The sequence below is a fragment of the Notolabrus celidotus genome, chromosome 1 (genome assembly GCF_009762535.1).
Source record: "Notolabrus celidotus isolate fNotCel1 chromosome 1, fNotCel1.pri, whole genome shotgun sequence".
Lineage (NCBI taxonomy): Eukaryota > Metazoa > Chordata > Actinopteri > Labriformes > Labridae > Notolabrus > Notolabrus celidotus.
The window spans coordinates 37534178-37546866 of NC_048272.1; the positions used below are offsets into that span (position 1 = coordinate 37534178).

The following is a 12689-nucleotide window of genomic DNA, read 5'->3' on the forward strand; positions in this document are numbered from 1 at the left end:
AACAGGAAAACGGTGACCTACATGTGAACTGCTCAGTAAATGGAAATAATGTGTTGTATGTTTCTTGTTTTGTGTAATGGGGTGCCTGCATTATTATTAGTTTAATGTGCTCCATCCTGCTGTTTGTGAGGGAGGGATGTGTTAACAAAGTAAGTAGTTAGTCCTAATCATACGGGGCACACGTTACATCACAGTATATCAGAGTTTTGTACATAATGACATGAGCATGTTCAAAATTTTAATTATTTGAAACACTGTAGATTAATACTGAAGGCATCAAAGCTATGAAAGAACATATATGGAATTATTTAATGAACAAAAAAATGTTAAACAAAGCAGAATATGTTTTATATTTTAGATTCTGTAAAGTAGCCCCCTTTTTCCTTCATGACAGTTTTGCACACTCTTGGTATTCTCTCAGTCAGCTTCATGAAGTGGTCTCCTGGAATGGTTTCTAATTAGCATGAGCCTTGTCAAGAGTTCATTTGTAGAATGACTTGCCTTCTTAATGTGTTTGAGACCATCAGTTGTGTTGTTCAGAGGTAGGGTTAGTACACAATGGATAACCCTATTTGACTACTGTTGTAAATCCAGATTATGCAAAACCAGATTATATCATAGTTTTGATGTCTTCAGTATTAATCTACAATGTCAAAAATAATTAAAATCAATAAAAAACATTGAATGAGAAGGTGTGTCCAAACTTTTGACTGGTAGTGTATATTTAGAATTGGATGAGCTAATGGTTTTTAATGTTTTTATCACAACAGAACAAAAACTTTATGGAACACTTGACTATAGATTGGAACAATATAAAACATGGGGACAGTCTCAGTGACGTCATCCAATGGTGTCTAAACCAAGGTTTATCAATGGTGATCACAATAATGGAAAAAATGTCTCAACCTCCCCTTCTGTCAACCTAACAAGATGTAAAGAGGTGGAATGAAGGCCCCGCCAACAGCTACAGTGTGCTCACCTGTCAGCCATGACAGCCAAGCCCATAATAATAATTATGCATAACATCAAGAATAATCAGTAAAATTCACATAAACTATGCAGTGTGTGTAAAGATACAAAATAGGATTTGCACCACTGTAAAGATGGGCTTTTTAGAATGGGTGTGTATGTGGCTTCAGGGGCTTTAACATCCAGCCTCAAGTGGACACTCAAGGAAATGCAGTTTTTGACACCAATATGACAACAAGACCAGAGGCTGTCACTTGAAAAAACTGCTTGTAACTCCAGTCTAAAAGAGTTACTGACCAGTTTGACCTGAAGGCTTACAGTTTTGAGATAAGCATTAGGTTTTGAAAAAATATAACATCAGTTCATTCTTTATTTATATTTTAGATGCCTTTAGGTGACACAGCTTCCTATAATCCCACCATGTAGAGGGGCATGTCACAGCTTGATTTAAAAAGCAAGTCCACATTCACCAACTTCAATTCCATTTCAATATTAAACATCTTGTGTTAGCCTTGTGTTAGTTGTCATGTTTACCTTTTTTTGTGCTCCTTGTTTCTTTTTTTTTCTTGCAAACTGAAAATGTATCGTCACAACCAATTCACCAGGACATGAATTCCCATGCTGTCATGTTTCGCTAGGACAAATGAGAGAAACACTGAGTGAGAAATTGTATGAATTTACATTGGAATTTGGAATAAAGGCTAGTTTTGAACTTTAGCTATAAAACCACTTTTCTTGCCATTTAAAAAAAAATCTCTTTATTTCATGGATTTCCAAAAAACATTTTCTGACAAACAAAGGATGGGTAAACATCTTTCTGCTGCTATGAAAACCAAGAATGAAATTAAAAAGCAGAACTCTTTAAAAAGAATAATAGCAACACAAACATAGCCAAGTTTAGCAAAACATTTTGCACATAAACTCTTAAAGTTCTTCCCTAAAGTTCAGTTCCAAACTCTGTCGTCTCCTGAGGAAATAAAACTGATCAAACTTTTGAGTCCAACTTTCTCTCAGCATCTGGTTAACATTGTTTTCTGTTGACGTTGGATATGATACAGCTAATGAACCTGTTAACCAGAAAATTTGATTTGTCAGACAAAAAGATGTGATTATCTTAAAGTATATCCATGACTCCCCTTCCTCAGATTTTTCAAAGAGACAGTGATTGGGATCTAGATGTCAATCGAGACTAAAGTCATCTCAGGATTCTTCACTCTTCCTCTGTGTTTACAAATTCTCATCACCGCTCTGAACAGCATCCCACCCTCGGTCCTGAGTCCTTAAAGATGAACAACATGTGTTGCACAAATGTTGTGTTTATGCATTACTGCAGTTAACTTCTAAGTGAAACACAAACTGGCCCTTGACATGATGTCAAATCCATTCTGAGGCTCCTGCCAAGCCTCTCTTCAGTAAATCACATGAGAGGAACCGGTCTGTCTTGGCCAGATGCTCCCTGGTGACCCCACACATGAGGCCTGACTCCCTGAGGCCCCCCTTGCTATTTCAAAGCCTAGTGTGCGTCTGATGGCTCTTCCTGAAGATCACACTGGGATTCTACAAATCTCGCCCATGCGTTGTGAAGCCTCTCTCAGTGTTATACAGCGGGGCTCAGCCTGATCCTGTTATGCGCATGTAAAATCCAAGTTTGTTCACTCTACCATGGCAACCCCTTCTCCCCTCCCTCCCTCTGATCCTGTTATCCTACACTGTGTCAGCCGTGCGACTTCAGACAAAACTGCACTTAACTCCTGGGAGCCGTGCTGTCACAGCCCAGTCTATTTTTACATCTGGAAAATAAGTAGTACAGTAGATCGAATATAAAACGAATCCCTACAAGCAAGCTGTAACATGTCCTTCCACTGACCCAGCCACGAACAATCACAGTGTGTGAGTCCTCCTCGCCATTGTTCTACCTCATCTCTCATCTCTGGTTGAAAGCAGGCCCGCTCCCCTGGCAGTGGTCTTATCTGCAATCAGAGGCGATCTGTTTATCACAGCACCAACCACCACTTCACCCCAGGCTCCTGACAGCTCCTCATTAGGACCTTTATAAGGGCTGCTGGGAGGGGTCCAGACTGCTGATCAGGTCACTGTGCTCCAGCATGATGAGGGATCCCATTCAAACATCTAGAATGCCACATTTTGTTCCAAACAACACTCCCAAAACTCTTTGAACTCCACATTCATAATGGCCTGCTAGGAGGGTGCCCTTAAATAAAGGAAGGGTGGTTGGTCTCCAGAAGTGAAGTTTCTCAGTTTTCTGACATTTGTTGCTGCACAGTCACTCTAAAAAGCTTGAATATAACAAAGTGACTGAGGAAGAATTATTTCCTCACCTCGTGTGAATTCTAAGAGAAGCAAACCTCAATGACTGTATCCTGAATCCGTGTATAAGGGATCAAAAAAGTACTAGAAACAGACAGATTTGTTCTTCTGTCGTAGTTAAGATAACTCCTCGTGTCATGCATGGAGTATAACTGACCTGAAATAGACAGAGACAGCCTGACCACTGATGAATGTGTCTGTTTGGACAAGGTTACAGCCTTCCTTCTAAGAGGTACATGCTAGTTCCCTAAAAACACAGCACACAACAACTGCTAATGTTTACTCTGAGGGCTGACAGCATGGCTCTAAAGGAAATATAAATGAGAGCAGCAGCACTGTTCTGCTGATCATACAGTGTGACTTGGTTAAGTCAAAAGGCTCAATATAAGGGGGAAAAAGATTGATATTTAACTTAAATCAAAGAAATCGTCTGGTTGGTGTAAAACATTTTAAAATAGCTGATTGCAGAACTAAATATAGAATCAAGAGTAGTAAATGTACCATAAAAAGATTGATTGATTGATTGTTGTGGACTACTTCAATCCCTTTTTCCCTTATATTGAGCCTTTTGACAGACACACTGTATGATCAGCGTAACAGTGCTGCTGCTCTCATTTATATTTCCTTTAGAGCCATGCTGTCAGCCCTCAGAGTAAACATTAGCAGTTGTTGTGTGCTGTGTTTTTAGGGAACTAGCATGTACCTCTTAGAGGGAAGGCCGTAACCTTGTCCAAACAGACACATTCATCACTGGTCAGGCTGTCTCTGTCTATCTCAGGTCAGTTATACTCCATGCATGACACAAGGAGCTATCTTAACTACTACAGAAGAACAAATCTGTCTGTTTCTAGTACTTTTTTGATCCCTATTCCCCGAGGAATAAGGATACATGTCATTGAGGTTTGCTTCTCTTTGAATTCACACAAGGTGAGGAAATAATTCTTCCTCGGTCACTTTGTTATATTCAAGCCTTTTAGAGTGACTGCGCAGCAACAAATGTCAGAATACCTAGATTTAGTGCCCCTGTAGCAGGCCTTTATAATTTGGAGTTCAAAGAGTTTTGGGAGCATGTGGCATTCTAGATGTTTGAATGGGATCCCTCACCATGTTGGAGCACAGTGACCTGATCAGCAGTCTGAACCCCTCACAGCAGCCCTTGTAAAGGTCCTAAAAGTGTTTTGGGATTTTGTAAATTTGTTTTCTGAAATGTAAATTTGTTTTGGCTTTGGTAAAAGTGTTTTGTAAATGCAGTTTTATTTTATAAAATGTAAAAATGTTTTCCAAAATGTAAATTTTGTCTCCAACTTTGTAAAAGTGTTTCATCTTTTGTGAATTTGTTTTGTCCTTTAGGGCCACCGTCATAAAGTCATAATTTAAATAAGCAAATGAACAGGATTCTGAAAAACAGGTGAAGACCTGTGGCTCGCTTAAACCTCGGTTGAAAAGTGAGAAATGTGATGAAAAATTGGGAATAATAAAGTTTGATTGCAGTGCACACTCTGCATAAGTAGGAGGGGGATTTATTTTTAATCAATTCCCGTTTGTAGCCTTTCACTTATAAATACTCATTCACTTGACGTTACTTTGCATGACTCAAACAAGTCCCCCTCTCCTCAGACTACCTGTTGTGGGCTGGCTCAGCCTTGAGTCGGGATCTCCCCCGGATCAGGGGAAACTTTTTGTACCTCCCCCTCAGCCTGCCTGCCTGGTCCCGGCAGATCCTACATAGTCAAAGGTTCTCACTTCCAGCGCACGGAGGACCTGCAGCCGGCTTCTCTCCAGGCCATCACTCCGCATGACGAGGTAACGCAGACCGGAGTCCACAGACTGCTTCAGTCCATAAACCGTCTGAAGTGTCTGCAGCTCTTTGTTCGCCTGCTCCAGTGTGATCCATGGATGTTGTGGTAAGAATGACTGACTCACTCATGCGGACTTCTTCTGGAAACTTTGCTTCCCCTGGGGAGTTAAACTTTTGTGCAGACTTGCACTAATAGTGACGTTGTTGTTTTCAGTCAGCACAGGAGAGGTGACAGGTACGGAGGCGTTTGCAGAATATTGGAGTATTTTCTGAGTCTTTATTGAGCGTTAGTTTCTGTGTAATCAATCGTTGTTCAATGCAGAATGAGACATGCAGACTAAACACTATACTGGTAGTTGCATTCATCTGCGACCAGTTTGTAACATTAAAACGTGACATATTAAAAGTCTGACACTGTAGTCGTTGCATCTCACCTGTGATACACACGTTCATTTGTTGTCCTATTTCACAGTATGCATGAGAGTTACAGAAACATCTCTGTGAGTGCAGCACTGCATTACATCTCTGAGTCTGTTACAGTTTCATGTTTAATGAAAAAAGTGCAGCTCTAAAGAATCCTCTCATTGTGGTCATGTTGGCAAAGCTGCATGACATCAGGGATTGTTTAGACATCAGCTGAGTGTGTGCTTGCCTGTGTGTGTGTGTGTGTGTGTGTGTAGACAGAGTGAACACAAAGGAATTCCCCATCCTTTGCTTCTCATGGTAACACTTTGTGTGTCATTTTTGCACCCTTCTATAAAGTGTGGTACAGTTACACAGCATCACCTCCACAGACAGCCCTGCCTTGATCCTCACTTTAGGGCAGAAATGAGCTCAGTTTAGTGACAGCAGGCCTTGAGGGTGGGCTGGGCTGTTTATCCCCCCCAAGGGAGGCTGTTGCAGGAGCTTCAGCTCTAAAAAATGTAGTCCTCTTTTCATTCCTCAGACACATGCAGAGGAGTTTTGTGGTTCAGTCTGTTTGGCTTTGACTCTGTGAAATATCAAAATCAACCATAAATTGTCAGGGAAGCCCCTAAAAAATAGACAAATACATGAATAAATGTGAAAAATGCTAGTTGAGGTTCAAACAGTTAAACATAATTGTCTCCATTTCCGCCCATTGTGAGATGTGGAGCTAAATCATTGCCATGATGAGTTCGGGTGCTGACATATTGTTCCGGTGCAGCCAAGGCATGCGCAGAAATAATCTGTCTGGTGGAGCGGTGGGACTGATGTCACCAAGACCGCTCACCACATTTAACGTACAGATAAAATATCCCTCAGGTCAGTCTGCAGCAGAACGACTCTTGTGTTCATACGCAGCGGACACTCAAGGTTATGAAGAGTGCAATGACTCTTGTATTAGTGTTCATTCACTTTCTTTCACTGCTCCTCCTTTATTCCAGGGGCTCCCAAACTTTTCAGCACATGACCCCAAAATATAGGTGCCAAAGACTAGCGACCCCAACTGTCCCTCAAAGTGATTTAATGTGGCTTCATTTAGCTGGTCTGCAGAAAATTAATCTACCTATACAAGCATGTGGCTGTGTTTCCTGTGCCGTTATGAATGAACCTGCTGCTACTGATGCTTTTGATAATTAACTGTTCACTAACCCTAAACTTAGGGGTCATCTGGCAAAAAGAAAGGCAGAAAACTCATTACATTTTCTATTATCAAGGTTTTATGAAACGATGAACTACTATTTTTGTCTATCTTTTTTACTATAATGGGTAAAATGTACTAATTTTAGATGACTTAAAAAAAGAAAACATTCTTGAAGACATCTCACGACTCCCCAATTTGTGTCACGCAACCCCCCGGGGGGGTCCCGACCATAGACTGTAAATAAAAATGGACAGCGTTGCTCCGCCTCTTCCCGGTGTACATTTCTGAAGCCAAAAAACCCTGCTCCAGGGCGCCGCCATTGTGAGTCTGCGAAGCCACAGAATTTCTGTGGTTGCCACATAGACTGTAAAAAATATGGACGTAGTATCCGTGACGTCACCCATCTGTTCCTGAGAGCTGTTTTGAAGCAAATCGACGGCGGCAGCCATATTGGTAATGCGGAACTCAACTAGGCAGAGTGTGACGTAGTGTGAGTCTCTTAGCCAATGGCTGTGTGTTCCCGACCGGGAGTCACGTCAGTCATGTCCTTATTTGGGCAAAACTCATAATCTTAATATCTTCTTAACCGTCACGTTAGAAAAAAATTCACCCCCCGTACAGTGTATGCCATTAGAGAGATTAGCGTTGTAGGGCCAAGCCGTTTTTTGAACCAGGCTGTAAACATGTTTATTAATGCTGCAAAGATCGTCTTCTTCCCATTCATATCTATGTGGTTTCCGGTGTTTCTGCAGCCAGCCTCAAGCGGATTCTCGATGTATTGCAGTTTATATCACTTCCGCATTGGCTTCATCGTTTGAGACCGGAGTTTGCCGCTTGGGTTGCCACAGTAATTTCTGTGTCGGCACGGTAACGAGCTCCGCCCTTCAGCTTAGGTACACAAGATCCTATGAGTTTCTCTCTACGGCAGCTGTCAATCAAAGCAAACCCGGAAGTAAAACCCCGTTTTTTAAACTCTAATAACTAACGAAAAAGAAACTTTTCAAAAAAAAGAGGCCTTGGACACAAAACAGTCAAAAACTAACTACATATCACCACAGCTCATGGATGTGAGAAACATTCGTACCACGTGTATTTATTTTTTAAAGTGTGACTGCAGCCCCATTCAAATGAATTAGGGGAGACAGAGTTTTTGACCTATACTGCAGCCAGCAGCCAGGGGGAAGACGCTTTTGCCCCCTTTGCGAGATGCACCCCTGGTCCCGACCCAGAGCTATCAACCAGTCATCTTTTTAACATGAAATAACTCATTAAAATTAGGGATGGGCAATGATTTTCAAATATTCATTCAGTTTGTAAAAAAGTAGAAGAGTTACTTCGAATATTTTCTTATTTTAAAAGTACAATTTTTCATCGTTTTTACCGGTGCCTGGTTGTAATACCATATTCCCGCCAGATGGTGCCTATAGAGCGTCTTAAAGCTGGGGTAGGTAGTCAGATTTAGATACACTTTTTGTTATACTGGTTAAAATGATCTTTATGTCCTGATGGTAATCAATACATAATGTGTTCTTAAAAAAGAGCGAAAAAAAAGCTGCTATCTACAGCCGGAGTAAACCTGGGATAACACCAACTAATCCCTGCCATCAGGAGCCAAATTATTAAACCAATCAAATCCTGTCCTGCCGTTCTGCCCGCCTCCTGCATGTACATTTCATGTTTGTTTTTGTTTTTAACTTTCACTATGTTAATGTTTTTGTATTTTCTTACCGCTGAGTGAGACATGAGTTGATGTAGTGCAAAACACAAACAATGTGCTGAGGACTGGTTGTGAATCAGTCAGGGGATTATTCGAATAATCGTTGAATAGATGCCAATGATTATTGATAAGTATTTTGGCTATAAATGCCCATCCCTAATTAAAATAATCTACTCTGGAAAACAAACACTTGCAAATACATATTTTTGTGTTGGTTTTGGCGCCCCCTGTAGATAATGCAGCAGTTCTCTCTTTGTGCTGATTTAGTCAAAAATCTCCTCCTGCTGTCTTTTAACACTGAAATGTTTCAGTCATTGTGAGTCTCTGCAGTGGAAAGTGCAAACAAAGGCTTTTTCTGCAGTGTGCTGTGATTCCCTTCATCTGACACCTACAGTACCTCACTGCAGCAGACAGACATTAAAACAGCCTATAGAAACAATCAGTGTTGTCCCTGATGACTTTGTTTGCTTTTTGAGGCCATGTATGAGTATCAGTATTAATTTCAGTCTGTATGACAGCCAGCTAAAAACTCCTCGCAGGAGCTTTAAGGTCATTCTGTGCTTCAGGTCGCTGATACCTGCTGATAAAGGGAAGGTTTGGATTGAGATCCAGAGCAGATTCACAGACTTTGACGGCACCATTTGTGACAAATCAGTGTTGAATTCAGCACTTCACAGATACTTCATGAATATCAGGCAAGGAACAGAGCAGGAGGAGTGTTATGTGGGGGATGTGTTTACTTCTGAGGATGACCAGCAGAATAACCAGCAAAAGGAGTTTGTGTTAAATTTTAGTCCAAGGTTATTGTGTAACTTAGCTTAACAAAGGAAGGAGTTAATGCACATTAATGTTGGTTTATGGAATCCAGTGAAATGAAGAAAACAAAGACATTTTTGCAAAATGTAAGAAGACCAGTACTAGATTGATTGAGCAGGAGCAGGGTGTAACTCTAATTCAACACATCGTTTAGAAGTCAAAGGAGAGCTTTGACTTTGGTCTCAAGTCCACTAATGACATCTGAGACTGTGCTGCTCATAACGTGTGATCCATCTCAGAATAAAACCCACTGCTGAAGCATTCTGACTCCTCTTTTTCGGCAGAAAGACCTCGGGGTTGATCGCAGATTATAAAGGCAGTTTTTCCACGTAGATAATCAGGGAAGTGGTAGAAGTGTCTCGTGCAGATTCCAAATATCACGTGTCAGTCTGCATGATGATTAAAACACTGTACTGCAGCTGGTGTAAATGAGGTGTATGTCGTCTTCATGTCAGGATAGCGATAAGTCTGTAAAAACTGGGCTCTCTTCAGCTGGACTGTGAAGCCAGATGTTGGTCTGCTTTCATTTTGAGAAATAAGCCTCTGTCTGCCCGTCTGTCTCTCTCTCTCCTGTTTCTTGCAGAGTAATGGTCCGACACAAGGGCAGAATGTGCCAGAATCCTTGAAGACAAACTGAAGGCCTTGGATGGTACCTGATCTTCATTGATTCTTAGACGCACACCTGGGGCCATGGCTGGTGTTAAAAGTGCAGAAGTAACACTAGTGAGGATTACATGTCTCTTCATCTGCTTGAGTGTGTGCTTGTGTCAGCGTGACTGCACAGGTGCCGACTGTCCCCAGCTGGACAACTGTATTGAAGAAGTCCTGGAGAGTGGAGCCTGTTGTGCTTCATGCCTGCAAAAAGGATGCACATGTGAGGGGTACCAATATTATGACTGCATCAATGCTGGATTCAAGAATGGCAAGGTGCCAGAGGGGGACTCTTACTTTGTTGACTATGGCAGCACAGAGTGCGCCTGCCCCGCAGGAGGAGGCCGGATCAGCTGCAGCTTCATCAGCTGTCCTGAATTGCCGGCAAACTGCATCGATGTTCTGGAGCCTGCCGATGGTTGCACGCAGTGCGAACGTGTTGGCTGCATCCATGAGGGCCAAAAGTATGAGGCTAGACACTCCTTTCATATTGACCCTTGCCAGGTCTGCTATTGTCCCGATGACGGGGGCAAGCTAATGTGTTTCCCTGGGCAAGATTGTGACCCACAAAAAGTCCAAAAAGCAATGCTGCCTGCATCAAGAGAAGAGGGCACCGCCGACAAGCACAACAGCCCCCCCTTCGGTTTAGACCAGCGAGGGCACATGGACCAAACCTCCATTCCTCATCACTTGAATGGGACTCTTCCTCTCTTTAAAGACTTGCCTCTGTATAAAGAGGAGCCAGAGGAGTATGATTATGGCCCTATAGAATCTCCAGAGAACTACCATCAATCTCTGGTCTTCTCCACGCAGCCCCCCTCCTCCAACAAGGTCCTCTCTCTGTTCAAAGGCTCTGACAGACTTGACAGAACCGCAGGCCTTCAGGGCTTTGACAGACAAAGCAAGCTGGAGCTGAGAGAGCAGTATGGAGTTCATGACCATCCTGAGGACAGAGAGGAAGTGACAGAAAGTCCCCTGAGAGTAGACCTGAGCACTGTCACACCTCATATGCACATGGACGCCACAACTTCTTGGCAGCTATCACAGAGCCTAGAGAGTGTGCAAAGTGATCTAACTGCACAGACAGATGTAGAAAATCCTCTGCATGGACTTAAAAGTTTAGATAGTGTCGTATTTCGACCAAACCTAGGATTAAGGAGTGAAAGACACCCAGGACATGAAGAGAGAGCAGCTCATCATCAGAGTATCCCCGAGACTAATCATCCAGTGAGAGGAACAGCAAGTCAAACCACTCAGCAAAGACCATCAGATAAAGGGAATGTTCCACCTCACATGCTTCAAAGCCCAGAGAGCCAGGTCCATCCCCAAACAAGCACAAATGTTCCAACAGAATCACAGAGGACACCACACAGAGAGGAAGGGGAGGATGAAGAGGTAGATGAAGTAGTAACATTTCATAGTGTCGCTGGGTCTGAAGGAAAAGATTTGCCATACAAGCTTCTTCCACCTCAACAGGAGAGAAACAACGAGGGGCCAGAGAGCAGCCATCCAACCAGCAGCTACGAAAAGACAACACCTGAGCCCAGCACCAGCTCTCCCAGGAAGACCGAGTACCTGACAACTCCCATGGTGCATTTCATTACCACCACCACCCAGCAGCCACAAAGGTTCAAGCTAGACGAGAATGAGCCCAGCAGACAGCCAGGTCAAAGGACGTTTAACCTTCACAGTGAAGAGGAGGAGAAGGGGACGGAGAGGGACCAAGAGAGGAAAGATCATCCGCTTGTGCTCATCAAACCTGATGGAGGTAAGTCACAGATGAACTCACTGCTCAGGCCCTCACACTCACAAGACACACTGGATTCTGTGTTAGAAAGTAATGCTTTGTTTATGAATTACCCTCATGGTCAGACTACATCGTAGGGAGGACAGTTATCTAGGATATCATATATTATCACCTAACTGATTTTAACATTGGTTCAATGAAACAAGCTGAACAAGAGTGACATATTAAAACAGACACATTAAACAGATACAAATCAGTCATAGCTTTCATGAGACTACCATTCTTCACGAGTTAGCATCATAGAGCCAGGCTAACGCTAAGTAAAGGATAATTTATAGTGTCTTGACCAGCCTGAAAGGACTTTATTTAGCATAACCGCTTGCTCACTGTTGACTATGTTGCCTGTTGGAAGCCTATTGCCAGGCTACCACGCAAAGATACAAACAAGTTGACACGAAGTATTGATTTAAGGAGGATTTTATTGATTTGAAATTAAATTTTTCATGCAGATAAAATAAAAAAAAAAACAGATTTAGTTGTTAGTAATACTTCTATTCTGACAGTATTCTTATTTCAGAATCAGAATCAGAAATACTTTATTCATACTGGGGGGGATTCACTCATTACAGTTACTCCATACACAATAAGTTATTCAAATACAAAAATAAGCTATGTAGAAAATAAATACATGGTTGAAGTTCCTTGAGATCAGGAAGAGGGCACTCTGGTGGTCTGTCTGGAGTCTGGCTATGGCAGTATTGAGAACATTGGATGCCGTAGTCAGGTTGGCAGAGAGGGGATGTAAACAGCTACCAGTATGACATGTGAGATCTCCCTGTCCGGATATATGGTCAGAGGCCCACAGCGCTCTCGGTGGTCATTACTGGTTTTGCCGTTAGCATTGGATCTGAGAAACAACTTGCTTTGTGTGGTTATAAAATGAACATTTTAAAGTCTGATTATTAGTGAGTTCCTCTTGAATGTAGCCTCTTGTCTACAAAGTTACTTACAGCAGTTCTTTTCAGCCCTTAAACTCAAAACATTGTCTGGTGCCCCA

The 12689-nt window shown here is 42.2% G+C and overlaps 1 protein-coding gene across 4 annotated transcripts in view; it reads left to right on the forward strand.

The window, feature by feature from the left end:
* The first annotated feature begins 4688 nt into the window (after nt 1–4688).
* The window catches only part of fbln2 (fibulin 2), a 99114-nt gene continuing 91113 nt past the window's right edge, over nt 4689–12689 (forward strand). The window contains exons 1-3 of one of the 4 annotated variants that reach the window (XM_034698362.1): nt 4942–5201; nt 9818–11280; nt 11362–11653. In XM_034698362.1, the coding sequence (XP_034554253.1) occupies nt 9925–11280; nt 11362–11653 (1648 nt within the window). In that variant the 5' untranslated portion in view covers nt 4942–5201; nt 9818–9924. Of the gene's footprint in view, nt 5202–5282; nt 5331–9817; nt 11654–12689 lie in introns of those variants that run through there. The other 3 variants (XM_034698351.1, XM_034698367.1, XM_034698353.1) reach the window with 3 other exon arrangements.